The sequence below is a fragment of the Ixodes scapularis genome, unplaced genomic scaffold, assembly GCF_016920785.2.
Source record: "Ixodes scapularis isolate PalLabHiFi unplaced genomic scaffold, ASM1692078v2 PGA_scaffold8__174_contigs__length_109621045, whole genome shotgun sequence".
NCBI lineage: Eukaryota > Metazoa > Arthropoda > Arachnida > Ixodida > Ixodidae > Ixodes > Ixodes scapularis.
The window spans coordinates 71,556,885-71,578,016 of NW_024609883.1; the positions used below are offsets into that span (position 1 = coordinate 71,556,885).

General features: G+C 47.5%; 1 protein-coding gene across 1 annotated transcript; it reads right to left on the reverse strand.

The window, feature by feature from the left end:
• Positions 1 to 882: 882 nt before the first annotated feature.
• On the reverse strand, positions 883 to 5,204 carry LOC115326208. The gene is made up of 2 exons (XM_040215738.1): positions 4,163 to 5,204; positions 883 to 1,235 (listed from the first exon to the last, which is right to left on the reverse strand). The coding sequence occupies exons 1-2, from the start codon at positions 5,202 to 5,204 to the stop codon at positions 883 to 885; spliced, it is 1,395 nt and encodes a 464-aa protein (XP_040071672.1).
• Positions 5,205 to 21,132: the final 15,928 nt, after the last annotated feature.

Consider the following 21,132-nt stretch of genomic DNA (forward strand, 5'->3'; position numbering starts at 1 on the left):
GTTTTCGGTACTTCAACTAAGTTGTCCCCCGTGAACTACCATACCCCCCCCCCCCCCCCCACCCCTCGCGTTTTTTTTTTAATGATGTCGAGTAAGAAAGCATGCATGAACGAGCACCGATTTTGATATAAACTACGCAGGGTCGTACTACCGTTTTATTATCACTCAATATGAAGGTGCTGCCCATTTGCTTTTACTTTTTTATATTACAGCTAGCTGACCTGTTCTTTTGTTTATTTTTATCACAGTAAGCCACCCATTCACCGCCACTTCGCGGGAACAGTCTGCGGCGGCTCATTACGGAAAAAGTTAATCCGAGCTGTCGATATAAGAATTAAATGGCCTGGCGATGGCACTGTATATCGACGAAACGTCATGCCATGAACTGATTGCCTGCGAGATCGCGTCCCGCGTTCTCGCGGATGCCTTGAACGACAAGCAGTGCTCACCCCTTCGCGGATTAATTGAGACCTTTATGGTGGGTGCCAAAAGACTGTTAGAGATCGTTATTTCCCGCGGCCCCTACCTGAAGAGAGAACACGTTCTACTGGCCTGTAACAATATTGGCCGCGCATAAACGATTACCGACGTTTGTCTGTCACCAGGTCACTTCGCTCCATCACTCGCTTAACAGCGACGGTCCATCGTTACTTCCATGCTTTGTTTCACGGGAACTGGGACATCTTATTCCCTCTATGGCTTGCGTTAGAACAACGTACCGCGGAACTGTGAACCATTTTCACCGCGAATACAGCACGGCTACCACGCCAAGAAGGGCTCTCGATGCAGCTGGACGAACCACGACCGGCATCGGACGAACCGGAATCGTGAAGTCACGTGGTGCCTCGCTTCGGATGACGAAACTTCCGGCTCAAACGCCGGTCACCTATTCCGACACGCTGCCTGAGAGTCTGTGAGCACTGTGATTATATCGTCGCCTGTCGTTGCGGCTAGGGCGATGGCAATTTCTTCGGCGGCTTCTGTAGATGTTGTGCGGACTGTGAGTGCGGTCATTTCTTGCCCTGCTGCATTGGTTACACATACAGCATGGGCTGGCTTATGCGGATACGGGGACGCGTCGGTGTATCTTGCAGTTGGGCTATCGCCGTATTGGGTGTTCATGGTTCGTGCTCTAGCGATGCGCCGAGCCTTATTGTAAACCGGATGCATGTTCTTCGGGATCTGGGCTACACGAATGGCTTTTCTTAGGTGCAGAGGTACTCGTTCTTTGTGGTCTTGCAAGGAGAGTGTCGCGTAGCCTAACTTTCTCAGTGTGGCTCGTCCGGTAGGTGTTAATTTAAAGGGGCACTGACACCCCAAAGGTCGTACTCTTTTTTATTGTCTAAAACGATGCAAGTTGTAGTCATAGACACGTAAAAAAAACCGCATCGCGAAAAAAAATTTCCCCGCGCGAGCGCGCGCCTTTTTATTTTTGGCGTTTATATTTCCCGCGCTCACCTCCTTGCTTCTTTTGATCGGTGACGTCAAAAATCAGGAAATTTAGAAGCTTTGTAGGCGACATTTCTATAACATTTAATAACGGCAATCGTAAAACATGTTTTTAACGCAATGACGAACGCACTACGGCCTTTCTTTTTGAAATACCAAAAATCAGATTTCGGTGTGATGTCGCTTCCTGGATTTGTGAACTCCCTCGGAAAACTTGGCGGCGCTCGAGCAGAGGCTTATCGCCGAGTCGGGGAACAAACCGGGTTTTCCCCGCGCCGGCTCCCTTCTATCCCGCCTGCTCACCTCCTCCTCTCTTCGGGTCGCGGTAGCAACGGCGCTTTGCTTCACAGCTTGGTGCGGAGGTCCGAAAGAAAGTCGAGTCGCAGGAGACCGCAGAATTTGACTCACTGCACTGGCGCGGATCGCGCGGGAACTTCAAATTGGGCATTTGGAAATTGTTTTTTTTAATTTACGAATACTGAATTCCCAAGTTTCGAATTTTGAGGGTAATGTCCCGGCATCATTTTCAATCGTTTCGGATAATAAAATAAATTACGATTTTGATGTGTCAGTGCCCCTTTAAAGGGATACTCCACCGTTTTTTTCATTGTCTCCGATTTGCTTGAAATTTTGCTAAACTAACCAACAAACATTGCTAAAATAGTATCCCAAATATTAGGTCAAAATATTTTTTTGTCGCGAAGTTATTGAATTTACAGTTTTGGTCTTCACCATGTTTCTCAAACTGAAAGTCTCTACTGGCAACAATGAAAAAGTGACGTCATTGGAAGGCAGGGGTTAACTTTTTGGACTACAGAAGTTGTTCCCAACGGATTTGAAGCAGTTTCATGGTGTCAAATGAGTGCTTTGGAAGCTCGCTCCCGTATCCGCGCTCCAGCACGGAACAAATGATTGGCATATTCAATTTTTAGACGACTTGCTCGACTGGCAAGCCTGCCTGCCACTGACGTCACGGCACTGAAAAGTGCGCGAATATTTGAATATTGGTTTTTGCACCATTTTCCTTTGCCGATTTCACAATACCTATTATGAATTTCGCGATGCTAAATAGCATACCGGAAAGGCTAAAGGCCGGGGAGTCAGAAAATACAGTTAGTTGAGGTAGCTCAAAAAATCGGTGGAGTATCCCTTTAAGGCGTTCTAACTGGGAGATGTGATGTGCTTCTTGTAACTCTTCCCAGGTGTTGTGAATTCCTAGTAGCAACAAATTCTTCGTTGAAGTTTTGGGAGGTAGTCCTAAGGCGGTCTTGTATGCTTGGCGCAGGGCAATATTAAGTTTTGATTTTTCGGTTGTTTTGAGGGACAAATATGGCGTGCCATAGGCGACCCGGCTAATGAGTATGGCTTGTACAATTCGTAATGTGTCAGATTCTTGCATGCCGAATCTACGATTTGATACACGGTGTATTAGGTGCATGAGTTGGGAGAGTGTCCGTTGAAGCGGTGCAATGGTGTGGAAACCAGATCCGTTTTGGGGGATCGTGAGGCCAAGAACACGGAGGTGGGGAACGTTGGGGACAGGTTTTCCTGCTATAGTGATCTCCGGATCCGGGATGCTTCGTTTACATTGGTGCGCTGTCTTTGTGCAGAGAGTAAGGAGGGCGGATTTTTCGGGGGCACACTCAAGGCCCCTGGCGCTGAGATATTGATGTGTTTCTTCGATGGCGCTTTGCATGGCGTCCTGTTGCTCGCCCATGGATCCCGTAGGGGTCCATAGGGTGAGGTCATCTGCGTAGATTGCGTGCCTTAGATGTGGGATATTTTGTTAAGAGTGGTGGAAGGTCCTTCATAGCGATGTTAAATAGAAGCGGTGATATCACGGAGCCTTGAGGGGTGCCTTTGGAGATGGTCTTAAATGTGTTCGAGCGGAGATGTCCGATGCCGATAGTTGCAGTACGACCGGTGAGGAAAGCCGTGATATAGTCGTAGGTTCGTTGTCCGCAATCGATAGAGGTTAGTCCTTGAAGGATGGCTTGGTGGGAGATGTTGTCAAAAGCACCCTTGATGTCCAGTGCAAGGATGCAATGCTTGTGTGTGCTGGTGAGCCGATCGATGATTTCTTCTTTTAGTTGCAAGAGGACATCTTGGGTGGAGGGATGGGGTCGGAAGCCGTACATGGTGGTCGGGAAATGGCCCTTGTCTTCGATATATGGAGAGAGGCGGTTTTGCACCATATGTTCCAGGAGCTTTCCCACACATGACGTCAGGGAGATGGGTCGGAGGTTACCTGGAGCAAGCGGTTTTCCGGGTTTTGGTATTAGGGCGATGTCAGCATGCTTCCACTGGGGGGGGGGGGGGGGGGGGGGGCAGCGTGCCGGCAGTCCAATGTTCGTTCATATAGTTTAGGAGGGCCTCCAACGCAGTGACGTCGAGGTTCCGGATCAACTTATTGCGAATCTTGTCTTTGCCTGGCGTGGTGTTCCTGGTTAAATTGTAAACCGCTGCTTCTATCTCCACAAGCCTGAAGGGGGCGTCCATTTCGGGATTGGGAGTACCCATGTACGGTTGGGCGGGAGGCTGGCTCTTGTCGCTCGTATCATGCCACGGTTTCTTGAGCTCCTCGAGGAGCTCTTCTTCTGTGCCATGATAATTATGAATAAGCCGTCTGAGCTGATGGACTGCGGTCGATCTCGATTCTTTGTTGCCCATAAGGGACCGAAGCAGGTGCCACGTGCGCCGGGTGCCGGGGTACCTTGTAGCTTCGTGCAGAACTGCGACCAGTTCTGTTGGCTGAGGTGTATGGCATATGTTGCCGCTTCTAGTGTTATCTGGGCTATACGAAGGCGAAGTTTTCGATTGGTTCTCCGTTTTTTCCAGCGTTTTGTTAGCCCTCGTCGGGCCTCCCATAGGTGTAAGAGGTGTGCGTCAATTGCGGGGCAGTCTTGGGTTAACGGTAATTCCTTAGTGTGCTTTTTAACTGCCTCCAACATTTGTGCTGTCCATTCTTCAATCGCGTGGATGGGACTGGTGGGTGTTATTTCCCGGAATTTTCTCCAATCGGTGAGACGGGCAGTGCCTATTCTTTTTGCTGCTGCCTCATGATGGGGGAGCTGTAGCTGTATGATATAATGTTCACTTCCCAATGTTTCTGTGAGCCATTCCCAGATTGGGTCTTTGAGTCCATAAGTAAGCGTAAGGTCCGGAGTAGTGTCTCGTGAGACACTATTACCCATCCGCGTGGGGGCATCTGGGGTATTACACAAGTGAAGATTGTTTTGTCTAATGGCTTCATGGAGTTGCCTTCCTTTTTTGTTGTCCCTATGGTAACCCCATATTGTGGGATTCGCGTTGAAATCACCAATGATCACCAGTCCGTGCCCTTTTGTTCTTTGTCTAACGGTCTTGAAGAGGCGGTCAATTTCATTGAGGGGTGGCGATGGGGGGCTATATATGTTGAGGATGAAAAGGCTGGCTTGTGTCTTATTTTTTGGGATAAGTTCTACGAAAACATAGTCCAAATTTGTGGGGAGGGTGTGTGCCTGCGCTGTCTGAGTTGTCTGGACCAAAGTGGCCGTTCGTGAGGCAGGATCGGTGATAAACGTAGTGTACCCCCTGAGCGTTATCTGATCTGTGCCAGTTTCCTGAAGAGCGATAACGGCCGGCGAATGTACGTTTGCAAACAGTGATAGTGAATTTTGCTTGCCGCGGTATGAGCGACAATTCCATTGCCAAATCATCAGTGGTGTTGAGGGAGACCTTTTAGGGTTCACCACTATGGTACTGTTCGCATTCATCGTCGGAGGGCGTAATTCTAGGTGGGTCACTGGGGGCGGGTTGCTTGGTCTTCTTTTGCGTCTTGCGCTTGACTGTCTCGTTGGCTTCCTGCCTTTTTTCAATCGCATCGATACGGTGTTCAATTGTTTGGCCAAGCTTGTGAATTAATCTTTCGAGCCTTCCAATATCTTGTAGGGTTGGAAACACGGAGGGCTGTGGCGTTGGGTGCGGAGTGGGCGTTGCTTGCACAGCACTGTGCGCCGGTGCATTCGTGATTGTTTCTAAGCGGGACATTAGCTCTTCTATGCGACGTTCTAACTTCTCGGTGCGTTCCGCTTGCAGTTCAAGCTGTTTTCTTAGTTGCGCATTCTCCCGTTCTAGCATTTTGATGCGGCTGTTTTTATCTTGCACAGAGGCTAACTGTGCGGGCAATGGGGGTAAATCATTCAGGGCCGTTTCTTTGAAAGACGTTCGTACTATAGAGTCCTTTAACCAAGTCTCCGACAAAAGGATGGTTTATTGAAATCGGTGAATTAAAAAGAAAAGTAGTTTTTATTTTGGTGATTCTAATTCAATAATAAACGGTACGAAAGACACGGTTTTTAAACAACAGAAAAATCTGTCGTGTGAAAATTTGAAATAGTTGGAAAAATAACGATTACTATTTATCTAACAAACGGCCGATTACATTTCTTCTTAATTAATCAAGTAATTTATTCGAATACTTTTAAAACAGAAGTAGTGGTAATTGTAATCTATTGTTTTTCTTTTCTCTCTAGTAACGTGTGCAACACTGGGTGCGGATTGCAGACGAGTGCTGCGTCGGCGTACGGCTGAAACTCGTGCTGATCGTTGATTGGACACGCGTCTGAGCCAAAGGATGACGCAGCACTTGTCTAATCCATGCCTCGCGTTTGCCTCTTCATGTGACGTTCAAAGCTCGGCCATCCTGCTTTGTTATCGCAGAGGCGCCTGCTAGATTTGCCCAACGGATCAAAATATTTGGGAATAGGAAACCTGAACGGTAGGCCTTTATCCATCATTAAGAGAGGATATGCGCTCAAAAATGCTACGAAACCTTTGCACGATTTGATTTAACGCTTCACTATATATACGTTAAGTACTTTAAATACATTAACTACGTAAAGTACGTTAAGTATATTAAGGAGAGTTTATAATTATTGTTACTTAATCCGAAAAAGGTAAAGAAAAGATAACTTTTTTTGCTATCTTATTTGCTAGAAAATTTTAAGTAACCGGGAGTTTTTTTTTTTTTTTTTTATCATCTAACTTTAAATGGAGCGATCACGTAGATAATTCTGTAACCGAAAACTAGTAACATGTTATGAGGTGCTGAGCTGAGCCAGTTGGTTGACGTTGTACATGATAGGGAAAACAGCTCAGAAAACGCGGACTGCGAAAAAGATGAAAAACATGCATTGTCCTGTCGTGTTTCTTTTGTTTTTGTCATAGTTCGCGTTTTCTGAACTGTTTTCCACATCGTGTATATGAAAAGTTTGTATTTTATAAGGAGAAATTAAAAAAAACACACACACATCCCTGCAGCGTGAAACAAACATCTCTGAGAGGGAGGTTATTCATTCTAAAAAAGCGGAAGAATATCGTTAGCATACAGACTATTTTTCTCTTTTTTCTTTGAACTTTCTGTGATTAGAATGTATTGCCCAAGGAAGTTGTTTATATTGCCGATGCTGATTGCTTCCACGATATATCATAGATATTACTTTCATATTGAACCACTCTCTTTGCTTGCTTATGTGCATGTAGTTTTTTCGTCATGTTTAGCTCCTATACCCCCCCCCCCCCCCCTGCGTAACGTATAACGGCGCAGCAGGTATACGGGTATATAAATAGGATAAAGCGCTTGACTACGGCCAGCTGTATAGAAGCGTTTGACATAACATCGCTTGTTCCGATTTTGAAAATGAGTTGACGCTACGTTGGATGAGTTTGCCTCTCGCGTACACCTGCCGGCGATATGAAGGTACCTTACCTGGTTTCTTGCCTGTTTTACGGCTCCCTAAAGCTATATTAACTCTCAACGTCTGAAATGGTACGTGGTTTGGGGGTCTAAAACCTTGCGTTTTAGCCCTCTTCTGGAATAGAGCTTGTTCCAAAAGTTGAAGGATCATCAAAAACAAGAAGAGGGCTGTTCACCTTCATATTGCTCACAGGTGTACCTTAGGATAAGCACAGTAGAAGGAGCGGTTATTTTTCATTACATATTTTGAAACGCAAACTTCCTAAAGGGCCGCTCCAGCCTAAAGAGAGCGTCGTTAGTCTTATATAAAAGCCCTGTGGCAAGTACCAGGAACTCCTCGTGGAAATCTCCACGAAATTTCAGCTCCCGTGATGTGAAGAATAAAACATAAAACACCTCTTGAAAATTCCGTATTGACACTCACGTCATAAACGAGCCATGACGTAACAGGATCAGGATGCCGTCTTCTTAAAGCTATCCTTTCTCCGCCCTTCTGGGTCCCGGCTGTTGTCATCGCGTCGGTCACGTCGCGTCGCCTAATGCATCTTGGGTTCACATTAGCAGCAGCAACGCGCTACAAGCAATGACAAAAAAGAGGGAATCTCGAAAAACAAACACAGTGATGACTTACAAGTCACGTTTCTTCGTTTACTTCTGTGTAAGAAAGATAAGCGCGATACAAAGGAAACGAATAAAAAAAAATGAAAGTCGTTTACAGCTCTCTGTAGCGCCGAATTAGAGCGCCGCTCTTGAGGAGGAGGAGGCAAGGGTAAGTCACGTGTTCTGGGGGAAAGGGGTCACGTGATCTCGGGAGAGGGGGGGGGGGGTCACGTGGCCTCGGGGTGTCACGTGACCCCCCTCCCCGAGGTCACCGAGGTACCCGAGGTCCTCCCGAGGTCCTCCCAAGGTCCTCCTGCAGGAACCCGAGGTCCTGCAAGGTCCTCCCGAAGGAACCAGAGGACCTCCCGAGGTCCTCCCGAAGGAACCCGAGGTCCTCCCGAGGTCCACTCGAAGGAACCCGAGGTCCTTCGGGAGGACCTTCGGGAAAATTCACCCATAACGCACCGCGCGGTTACGCCGACGGCGACGGCGACGCCGACGCCGCTCAAGCCGGAAACGGGCGCCTAAGAGCTGCGTTCTAAAACGACAAAGCACCCTGAAAATTTGTGCCCATCACATTGACTATTTCGCCTAGGAGCGTAATTCTTTTTTGAAAAAAGGAACGGAAAGAGCGCTGATACACTTGTGATCGAGTCGCGCGATCTTCTCTGCTCTAATATTTTATCTCATTAGAGGGCGGCCACTCCGCGCCAATAGACCGACACGCGGGCTTGACGTCACGGAGCTGCGGCGGCGCTGCGATCGCGACGGAGCCGGGGGGTGTGGGCAAAAGCGCGCACGTTTCGCATGGCCGTCATAGCATTTCAGCATGCCGCGAAGCTGTGTTGCCGTTAATTGCACCGAAATGTACAAGAAAAACAGCGGAGTGAGTTTCCACAAGTTCTCGGCAGACTCTGAAAGGCATAGAAGGCGGATAATATCCGTGGATCGAAAAGAATGGTCGCCTCGCGCGAACGACCGTTTGTGGGGCAAGCACTCTCTTGAAGGCAAGTGCGGCTTCCATTTCAATCTCCGTCCCGGGGCTTGCTTATGTGAAGGGAAACCGTTGTCTGATCGAGACCACCCGGATTTTGTTCCCATGGTGTTCGCGCACAAAGCACCGGCCAAACGCTCGTCGGAGGCTCGCTACGCCCGTGCTATTCAGCAGAAGGGGAACGGCGACAGAACGGCAGTGTTGTAGGCGTTACCGAAAAAATGTAACGAAATACGTTATTCGTTCCTTGCAATTAAAAGGTACGCGTTACTGAGCTACGTTACCTAAAAATAAAAGGAACGTGTTACCGCTACCGATAAAAAGTAACGCAGGTTACTTGTGCGTTACTTTTTTAAATTATAATCTAACACATTTTACGGTTTTGACGATACAGGTCATATATCAAGAAACATTATGCTCATGCAGAAACTGAACATAATTACTTTATTTCTTTTTACGGTTTCACCTAAATACTTATGAGAAAAAACGCAAAGAAAAACATGGCTAGACGCCTAAAACACGGAAAAAATTGAGGTGTAATTTCTTTAAGACTTGGGAAGTAGTAACGACTAACGTAACTAGAAATAGTAACATAAGTACGTTACCCGTTACTGTGTCGAAAACGTAACGAGTATAGTTACTACGTTACTGAAAAAAGTAACGGGTTCCAACAACGTCGTTACTTGTAACCTGTTACCGCCAATACTGCAGAACGGACAAACCGTTACTGCTTGTCATGCCTTGTGGTCATGAGGGTAGGAAAAATATCATACCTTGACTTGAAGACGCTGTGTGCATTTATTCAAATAATGAATACACACACTTCCGCAGACGCAGAGTCTGCTAATCCCGCCGGCAGTGCGGAAACCGACTCGAAGTAATCGTAGACCTCGAGAGACTTGTACGCCTGCACCGTGTCGGCCGTGAACTGGCTTGGCGAAGAAGCTAAATAAACGACGACCTGAGCCGTCGACTTCGGTGGCAGCAACTTCACGTCGGGAGTCCAGCAGGCCTTGTTTACGGCGTACGGATCCTCGCAGGCAACGCCGTCCACGCAGAGTTTGTTTCGATACCGCTGCCGTTCAGGCTCGGGCCACGAGCTCAAATAGTCGGGCATAGCATACGACATACTTTGTGAGGAAATACGTCGCACAACTAAAGATACAAGCGTCCCTACAACGTCAACAACGAGCGCACGCCATAGAACGCAATGGCGAAAACACGGAGAGGCGGGCTGCTTTTGCCCACATAGCTACCGCGCATGCGCGGCCTTCCGGCCGTGTTGGTAAACAGAGCCGCTCCGCGTGTCGGTCTATACAGTGCACTTTATCAACTGTTGATCAAACTAGTCTCGGCATTGAATCTCTACACGTCCAGGGAAAGTATTGTCCGTGTTGTTATGACGCTCTCGCAGCCAATCGTTGAGACATCTGCCATTTTGTCCAACCAGAGCCTATAAGCTTATACAGTAAGCTCTTGTCCGACATACATCTTGGGTGTCTCAGAAAAATAACTGGATGTTAGTAAGGAGGGTAACCAAAAAAGGCGCGACATCACGATTAGTGGCTGTAGTATCCTGTTACGTCACTGGTTACGTCGAACGACAAAACGAAAATGTCTGTATCAAAATTCGAGCGTATCGAATTAATTTTAGATGAAATCTTAGTAATTTTGGTTTGCTAATTTTGGAGCGTAATTAAAGATACGCAAACTTGCGCGAGGCCTGAAGACCAACGATCGTTATTCTTAGGTTGGAGAGGCCCTTTACTGCTTCGCTGTTATTTTACCGATCAAGCTTAAAGGATATCTTCAGATCAAAGTTGTAAGACTTTTGTTACCTGAATGCTTTCGTGGATAACTCCGCCAGGAACCCCGACTCCGGTTTCGGGATCGCGTCCCCTCATTCCCGAGATGTACACGATATTTCCCACGCGTATTGCATCGCTGCTGAAAGAAGCACGTGTGGATTGAGAAAACGAATAATGTGAGAACGACAGGGCATCTTTCTTTGAACGATGGAAGGCACAGAGCACACGCTCTGTGCCTTCCGTCGCGCTCCAGTGCAGAAGCACGTTCGAGGCTCACCAGACGCTGAAGCGTTTTTGAAGGCAGTAATTTCACGTCTGAAGCAACGTTACTGGATCAGCTCAGTTGTTGAACACCCTCGGTAAAGAGTTTTATTATTGGTCTGTTTTCGTTTTATTTTTTTTAATTTTATTTAGACGCAATTTTTAGGACCCGGTGCACGTGGTCTAAGGCAACAAGGCCTCGTGCCTAAACCTCACCCTTCCCCTTCAGTCCCCCTTCTGTCTTTTGAAGAGTCATCTAGAGTTTCGTTTGAAAACTTTGTATTCCATGGAGTGCGGTGAAGCGCCATTTAGACATTGTGCTTCGTTGCGATGGGCCTTGGTCAAGGTCACGTTCCCTCGTGTGTCCCCTCCTCTTGCCACCCCCCCCCCCCCCCCCCCCCCCCGGCGGGGGTGTGCCGTCCTATGAGAGTCGGCGACCGACCGTCTGGGCCGTCAATGACTGGCAACTTCGCCCGGCGCCGTGTTGGCGTCGCGACACCTGGGCGAAAAGTTAAGCCGCATATTTGCCGGAGGGTGAGCGGAGTTCACGACGGCGCCAACTGCGGGGATCAGACCTCAGATACAACGGACAGGGCAAGCTCCCGATGTGGACTTTCGCAAAGGTAGACCATTCCTTGAACAGTTCGGGTCATAGTCTGCCGCCACCCGCGAATTATCCGGCCAAACCCCACCCTGAGCCACGGCGCCGCCTAATGGAGTCAGCCATCACAATCCGTGTGCTGCTACATTGTGGGTGTGTGTGGGTGTGCATGCTCGAGGAGGTAAGCAGAGGCGGGGCCAGGCTATGTGACAGTCGTTGGCACCTCGGCCACCGTTGGCTGCCAACCGCTGGGGTACAGAACAGCGACCTTATAAAAGAAGTGAACAAGGTCTCAATTGTGCTTTCTGAAGATGTATATACTTGTGCAAATATGTACTAAACCGAGTTTATCGTGAAACACCCTCCCGTCTCCTCGTGTTCCTTCCTGGAGTCATCCTGCGGTTCCTGTTATGGTCTGTCCCTGCCTTATCCTGCCTGGGCAGATCCTCGGTCGCAACAGCTTCAGCGCTATTTGTTTCATAGAATCATGCATACACTACACTGCAGTTACTACTAGTGATGGGCCGAACTTTTGCCGAATCGAGAGTTCGGTGCCGAATCTTGGGATTTGGCAAAGCCGAACTTTCACCGAACGTTTTTAAAGATTCGGCAAAAATACATTGTTACAAGACTCGTTGATATTTCGTGTTTTTTTTTTTCGGGCGAAAAAAAGGTTTTTATTTATTTTTTTCTTAACTTAAATGCAGCATGTTTACTAAATAACTTCAAGTAACACCTTTTGACGGGCTAGTTGGTTCATGATTTGTAGAAATAAATGAACTGCACAAAGGACGAGGACGGAGGTGGAAACGATTGCGACACACGGAGCGCAGACTTCCAGCTGTTTATTTGGCGCAGACACGACAGTATATATAACAGCAGCAATCAGTTTGCGGCGAAAGAAGATTTAAGCATGACCATCCAAAAAAGAGAATTCCTTGTCTGATAATGAAACAGATTGCATGCTTATGCAGTCGTGACCTTTCTTTTTAATGAAGTAGGCTTCTACGAGTTTTCTTTCCGTTGCCTCATTTGCTCTTGCGAGAACACGTGTCCTTTGCAAATCAGGATGACAACCGCATTTCAAACAATGTACAGGCAGATGTCCGCCTGTGTTGTTTTTGTCCGCCTGTGTTGAACACTTTCTGTCGATAAAATACGTATCTGGCTCCTATGTTTTTTTTTTTTTTGTGTAATAAACGATTGAACCACCGAGTATTTTGACTTGTCTTGTTTTGCTTAGTTTTTACTATCTTTCCTTGGGTTTGGCGCTTATTTCCGTCGGTTCGTCTGCTATGCTATACGTGGACATTTTCAGAACCGTCTGCAACTTTGTTGTTGTTTCCTTCAACTGTCGTCTGCGATGACCTCGTATTTTTGCCTTCGATTGAGTTTCTAATCCGAAATGGTCATATGGGCTTTTTGATATTTATTAAATATATTAAGAAACAGCTAAAAAGAAATTAAGCTTTTTTTTTTTTTCCTTTTTTGATCAGTTTTTGTTGTGTTGCTTTTGCTTTGTTTCTTGTGGTCTCAACAACGACGGCGACAACCACTCATTTTCAATGCTCCTACCAAAACCCCGCTGCCTTCCATTTTTTTTTTTTTTTTCGTAAGTGCCGGAACGATTGTTGTCGTCGAAGGAGGTTTTTGCTGGGTGATTTGTATCTTTGTATCGTCTGGCAACTTCTTTGGTATGTTCGCCTGCGACTGTTTCTCTTTTCTTTTCATTTTCGTCTGGGATGGGGACCCCATCTTTCCGGCGAAGCTCGAAAAGTGTTTGCACGGTCTTTTTTTTTTTTTTTTTCTTGTTACTTTTTTTGTTTTTGTTATGCTACAGCGGCTGGTTCGCTTGCTCCACACGTTTTGATGATGACCTATTCAGGTAAGAAATTGTGACAATGCAGTTTGTAACATATCAACAGTAACCTCTTACGACGTAGTTCGGGTAGCTAAATGCCTTTGTTTCGTTTCCCACATGCGCTTCAAACGCGTGTGCTCCCTTGAGTGGCGTTTGAGACCGCTAAATAAACTGTCCTATCGTTGTTTCTGCGCGCGACGTTATTTGATTGGCGTTGCAGTTGCGATCAGTGGATTCCGCTTTGCAAGCGGACTGACTGGAATGAAATGTTTCAGTTGTTGGGGTAACAAAACGGGCCTCGCAAAGCTCAAAGATGTCGCAAAGCAGACGTCCTTGTACGTAAAGCAGACGTCCTCGTACGCCAAGCAGACCTCGCACAGCTCGAGGACGTCGCGGAAAGACGTCCTCGAGCTTTGCGATGTCTACTTCCGTAGACTGCGAGTCGGTTAGAGGCGCCAATATCGCGTTCGCCGACGTTCCCATGGGTTTTCGGAGGAGTTTTCAGTACTGGCGAAGCTATGTCGTATTTGCTTCTTCTTTCGCATATGCAAATGTTCTGTTTCGCGTTGTACTGTAAGGGAAGGTAGAGGCCTCGTCAAGCTGCAATAGCAGCTTCTTTCTCCGCACCCCCCCCCCCCCCCCTGGTCGTGTGTTTAAAGGAAATAAAAAAAATATTCAAAAAATACTGCGGAGTTTTGACTTCGCATATAATAATGTACTCATTGAAATGAATAAGGTAAGAGGTTTTGAAAAAAATGAATGCCGTTTACAACTCTCTGTAACGCCGAATTCGAGCGCAGCTCTTGAGGAGGAGGAGGGAAGGGTACTTAAGGGAGGGTATACCCCTCCTCCCTCCTCCTCACCTCCTCGTCCTGCCTACTACTCGTCCCTCTGAGCGGCGTCGGTGGGCGTAATCGTGAGGTCACGTGACTCACGTGATCTCACGGGGTCACGTGACCTGAGGGGTCACGTGACGTCACGGGGGTCACGTGATCTCAGGGGGTCACGTGATTTCAGGGGGTCACGTGAACCCCTGAGGTCACGTGACCCCCTCAGGACCCAAGGGGGTCCTGAGGACTCCCCCCCCCCCCCAGGGGGTCACGTGACCCCCGAGGTCACGTGACCCCATTACGTCACGTGACCACGCGAAAACGTTTCGGCACAGTGCCGACACGTCACCATGCCAAAACGTCGCCAAGATTACGCCGACGGCGACGCCGACGGAAATGGGCGCCTAAGAGATGCGCTATAAAAGCAGACTCTGTCCATCACAAACACCTTCAACACAATCTAGAAGAACTGCCCGAAAGAGCTGCTTTCCTACCTGAAGGGTCCGGAGGGAGTAGGACCGCCTGAGTTGGTGATAACTTCACGAGGTTTTTGTGATGCCTTGCGTACTTCACCCAACCTTAAGTGACTGCACTGAACGCCCCAGAACAAGAGACAAATAAAAGCAAGCATTGGGCCGGGCTTGTCGGTCGACGGCTGCAGTATCAGATGGTGCTCTTATCTATTGCCTCGCTGTTATCTTCTGCCTGGACTCTCGGAGATTGCCCGAATTTTCATAAAATATAAGTCGTAAGGGCAGCTCGACAAACACCGACCGGAATACCAACCTTATGGCGACGTCAGAACAGCCCCGGTCTTATAGCACCTGCTGCAAAATGCTAGAAAACAAACGAGAGAACCGGAAGTGTTTGAATGCTTTATGTGTGCGTACACATGCGCGTGTCATGGCGCAGTGGAGTCTGCGTTAGACCTCACTGCGCTATGAATTTGACAAAAACGACATATGACGAGGAGGTATTTTATGTCAGTGGGACCGATTTAATTTGATGGTTCTCAAAATATAAAAGCATCAGGTGGTTATCATTAAATACCATTCAACTGCTGTTTAAAAAAAAAATTAAAAAACACGCAAAAATATACCGAACAAAATTACCAGTACCGAAGATAAGCTTGCAGATGCCCTTCGGCGTAATTGTAGTGTTTCGAGCATTCGAACAAACTACGCTTACTGATGCTACGGCGTGATAACTGACCGGTAAGGTTTAGCTTAACCTATGCTCCGTGAAAGTGAGGGAGAGGAGTAAACGAGTGCGCGCGGCGATATCAGAACAGCAAGCTCCGATTCGGATGAGTATTGTGGGTAGATCTAAAGCTATAGCTGTCTTTGTCAGCACTGAACTCGTCGAGGGCGTTAGAACGAGGAACGCTGGCGTCCGGCGCTTGGCTGTCGCATTCGGACGCGTTCCACGAGCGCAGTGGAGACAAGGGCAGCTAGCTTTAGGTCTACCCACTAATCTCTCCAATCAGAGCTCGGTCTTCTGGCTTCCCCGCGCTCCCGCCTTTTTGTGGCTCTTAGTTTCTTAGATGCCCGTTTCCACGTTTCGCTGCGTCGGCGTCGGCGTAACCGTCCCGCTAAGTTTAGTGGCAAATTGAATTTGTATTGAGGTTAAGGGACGCCAATTTTCCCTAAATCTAGCGGAGAAACTGAATTTTTTCGTGGGTAACGTGACACGAAGTCGTGACGTCATTTGCTCAGCTAAGTTTAGCGGGAAAACTGAATTGGTGTTGTGGTCACATGACATCCGTTGGCCCGCTAACTTTAGCGGGGAAACGTAACCCGCTATACTTGGCGCGGAAAGTTTTTCCCCCATAAATTTATCTGGAAAATTTAACGCGAAAATTTTACCGCTAAATTTAGCGAGAGAAGGAGGAGGAAGGGGGATCGAAGAGGTGGATGAAAAGAGGGTAAAAGGCAAGGAGGAAGGGAGGGTACTGAGCAGGAGAAGGGGCATACCCTCCCCTCCGTACTCTTCCCTCCTCCTCCTCAAGAGCTGCGCTCTAGTTTCGCGTTACAGAAATTTTTAAACGTTTTTCACTTTAAAACGCAGCTCTTAGGCGCCTGTTTCCGCGTTTCGTGGCGTCAGCTTTGCCGTCGGCGTTGGCGTAACCACGCTAAATTTAAAGGGAAAATTGACATCACGCGACCTCGACAACAGTTCAATTCCAAGCTAAATTTAGAGAGGAAAATGACGTCACATGACTTGGTGTCACGTCACTTATAGACAAATTCAGTTTCTCTGCTAGATTTAGCGGCAAAAGTAACGTTACGCAACCTCAACATCAATTCAATTCCCACTAAATTTAGCTGGAAAATTCACGTCACGTGACTTGAACAGCAATTCAATTCCCCGCTAAATTTAGCCCGAATATTGACGTCACTTGACCTAAACACTAATTCAGTTTCCCCGCTAAATTGAGCAGGGAAAACGGCGTCACATGTCTTGGTGTCACGTCACGTATGAACAAATTCAGCTTCTCCGCTAAATTTAGCGAGAAATTTGAAGTCACGTGACCTCAACAGCAATTCAGTTTCCTGCTAAATATAGCGGGAAAATTGACGTCATGGGGTCTCAACACCAATTCAATTTCCTTCCTAAATTTAGCGGAAAATGACGTCACATGACTTGGTGTTACGTCACCTATGAACAAATTCAGTTTCTCCGCTAGATTTAGCGGGAAAATTGACGTCACGGGTGGAGGAGGAGGAGGGGAAGGTACGGAGGAGGAGAAGGGGAGGATGAGGGGATACAAGCAGGAGGAAGAAAGGATGAGAAGGAGGGAAGAAGACGAGGATGGAACGATGAGGTGAAGGGGAGAAGAGGAGGAGGAGTAGGGGAGGACAAGGAGCAGAGGAGGGCGGGAGGAGGAGAGGAGGGGAGTAGAAGGAGAGGGTATGGAGTAGGAGGAAAGGCGCATATACTCTTCCCTCCGTGCCCTCCCCTCTTCCTCCTCAAAAGCTGCGCTCTAAATTGGTGTTACAGAGATTTGTAAACGTGTTTAGTTTTAGAGTGCAGCTCTTAGGGGCCCGTTCCCGGCTTGAGCGGCGTCGCAGCTGGTGTCGGCGTCGGTGTAACCAAGGTCACCCCAAGGTCATGTGACCCCCCAAGGTCATCCCAAGGTCACGTGACCCCCAGAGGTCACGTGACACCCAAAGTCACGTGACTCCCCAAGTTACGTGACTCCCCAAGTCACGTAACCCCTCCCCCAAGGTCCCGTGACCCCCCAGGTCACGTGACCACCCCGAAGTCACGCGACCACCCCGAGGTCACGTGACCCTCCTCAGAGTCACGTGAACCCCTCCCCCGAGGTCACGTGACCCCCCGATGACGTCATCGGCACTGATGACATCATCGTCATCATCACTGATGACGATGCGATGACGTCATCGTCATTGATGACGTCATCAATGACGTCACTGATGACGTCACCGGCATCAGCATCGTCATCATCGCTGATGACGTCACCAGTGACGTCACTTATGACGTCACCGGCATCCGCATCGTCATCATCACTGATGACGTCATCGGTATCCGCATCGTTATCGTCACTGATGACGTCATCGGCATCGTCACGTGACCCCAAAAGGTCACGTGACCTCCCCCCCCCAGTACCGTTCCCTCCTCCTCCTCAAGAGCTGCGCTCAAGTTCGGCGTTACAGCTTTCACTGTTTCGTGTGTGGGTTCTTTGAGTAAGTAAACAATGGGTCTGATTGCTTCTGAAGGTACCGAGGTCGAAAGTAATCGTCGATTTCTGAGTACACCCCGACTACTACTTTCTGCGTGATAAAAAGCAACACGCTTTTGTCACACTTGTGAACCCTTGCCACACTTGTCACACTTGTGAAAAACAACGGACAGAACGGCACAGAGTCTCAAAGGCAGCTCAAATTTATGCGGAGCGCAAGTTCGTCTACTTCTTGTGCAGGAGTTGCGGTGACGTCAGAAGGACGCCAAGCTCTGATTGGCTCCGATTGAAGCCTAGTGGGTAGACCTCAAAGCACGCTGCCCTGAGGTCTACTCACTATGCTTCAATCAGCGTCAATCAGAGCTTAACGTTCTGACGTGACCACAACCCCTGCAAAAATAAGCAGACGAACTTGCTGTCCGCATTGGTTTAGGCGTACCAATAAACGGACCTTCCAACACAGGAAGAAAGAGAAGGGGGGACCAAAAAGGCGTAAACATGAACCTCTAGCAGACAGACTAAGCCTCTGGCTTAGTCTGCCTGCTAGAGCAGACTGCTTGAGCGCGTGATGAAAAACGTTTAAAAATTTCTGTAACGCGAAACTAGAGCGCAGCTCTTGAGGAGGAGGAGGGAAGAATACGGAGGGGAGGGTATGCCCCTTCTCCTGCTCAGTACCCTCCCCTCCTCCTTGCCTTTTACCCTCGACCATTCACATGGGACCACTCGAGCAGCGTCAGGAGTGCAAGTCACTAGACCCTTTTTTGTTTATCATTGGTTCAGCGATGATAGGACACGCACGGAAACACGGCGAACGCCATGATGATGTGCATTTTAAAGCTGTCTGATTGATACCATCAGCTCGTAGCGTTCGCTGTGTCTGGACTTAAGCTGAAACAAAGAATAGTCTTCCTTTGAGTGATAACATTTTTAGGTTTCGACAAAATGACATGTAGCTAGTGGCCGTTCATATCAATCGAGGCGATTAGACTGATTTAAATGATGAACCTTGGAAGCCTTGAATCAGAAAACACGTAAAGAAACCAAAAGAAACAAAAAAAAAACGTATAAGGTAAAAAAAAAAGATATTAGGTGAGATGAACTGAAACGAAAAAAAAAATCGAATCGTACATTGTCCCGGTTTTTACACCATCTAGCGGCGAAAAACCGGACAGCTACGCGCTGCGCGGAGCTGATCTCGTTCGTGGCACGCAGTTGGTGTGGTAAAAGTATGAGCTATATTGAGTACGGAAACAAAATTAAAATGACTCTGATAATGCTCCGGCAGAAAGATTTTTTTTGCAACAAGGATGTTAATTCTCTCTGTGGGTCAGAAAAATACTGCGTAATACCGATCTTCCGTTTTACAGAGAAGCTGTTATGTGCTAGGATCTGAGAAAAAGTGCGCTCATGGATGTTAACAAAAAAAATCCCGTTTAAACGGCGCTGCTTCGTTCCGATTGGCCGTGACAAGTATAAATAAAAAGAGGGGTAACCCGCGTGAGTCAGCCTTCCTTGGCATTATTAGATAGTCAGGTCCTGATCCCTTGTTATCGTCTTCGGTCACGGACTTATTCCAGCTGTAAGAGTTTGCTGTGACGAGGCTGAGGGCGGAACGCGCCGATCTAACCTTCTTCCCTTTTGCTTCCACGATGCTGAGGAAGAGACTTGGGCTCAATCGGAAAAAACGGTCCTCGAGGTGTGCCTCAAAAAATTGGGCTCAGAACTTGTCCATAAGCGACCATAAGGCAATGATCACTTTAGTCACTAATAATTAAATAAAGACACTTATATAACGAAGCCGTGCACGTGTCTTCATTGCAATTATATGTAAATCGTATAAATGTCGCATAGTTGTCGTAACTTTGTAAAGATAACAGCTTCGCTGGTCTTTCATCTTCATGTGAAGTGAATAGGCTCTCCAATTTTTTGTATTTTTTTCTTTTTGCAACGGTTCTACGAGTGTGTTATCCTGTGTATAGCGAAACAGAGACGAAAACCGGACTGACTTACCCCCGAATTCATAGATGTGACTTCAACTGAAGCCGAACTTCGACTTGCTTAAGTCTGCCTTTTACACCAAGTTCGACTTGAAAACGGCCAAGCTGCGTTTTACGTTTCACAGACGCTTCCGCGAACTTCCTTCGTCAAGTCCCGTTCAATTCGGGAGCGGTCGCGGCCCTTCTCGCCTGGGAGCAAGAGTAGGCTGTAGTTTTTCTCGTAAAAGTTCTTTCAGATTTTAAAATAAGATACTTCTCTAAATTTTCTTTATAGCATGTGTTTACCAAACATAAATCGCGAGAGATGGTAATGGGAAGTTTAATTATTTTAGCGATTGTACGCGTTTTCTGGACATAATGATGATTTCGTCTAGCAACATACCAAACAGCCACCAAGCACGCTCTTCGCTCGTCCGGACGCTCCAGCCTTCCCTTCTGTGCAAGTTTTCTTCTGTTAAACGGTAAAACTTTTGAGATTCCCCCAACCCTTGAGCAGCAGTGGAATGGCCACTAAAAAAAAAAAACAATCGCCGCGCTTCACCGCTGATGAAATATCTATTCTATCGGGGCTTGTCGGCAAGCATAAAACGATCATTGAATGCAAAAAGACAGACTCCGTATCTTCGAACCTCAAAAACGAGACCTGGGAGAAACTCTGCAATGAGTATAACTGCTTACCGGGTGTTAGTCCACGGGACTCTAATCAGCTCAAAAAGTGTTGGGGGAACCTCAAACAAAAGTGGAAGAACGAGCGCCCGGGCGAGAAGCGCAAGACCCACAAGACAGGTGAGTGTTCTGTCCTCTGTCCCTGCTCGTCCATGTTACTCGGAGTGATCGATCTACTCTAGCATTTGCGATTGGCGAAAGATCATATTGGGAAAAATTTTCGCGTTTCCTTTTTGTCAGCGTGTGTCATTCCGCATTTCCTTCAGTTCAGTATATAGAAAGATCGTGATATGCGTAATGTTCCGAGTGCCGTGGATTACCCCGCTCCCGTTTAGATCCACTTTAGCTCCGTTGTACTGAGGCACACAGCAGATGTCGACATATCTTCCGTAGGGAGCGGGGCAATAGTTGTTTTGCATGCGAAATGGCATAATATGGCATTGTAGCAGTTTACTCTTACGGCGTTATTGCCTTATTGATCAACCTACCTTTCTATCTTTACCCGTGTCACAAAAATATCGTGCTAAAACGTCCCAGCCTCGTCTATGTACAGGAGTGTTTCTTTAGAATATTCAGTATGTGCCTATATCTCGACTGCTTTAATCAAGTGACTTGACATACACGA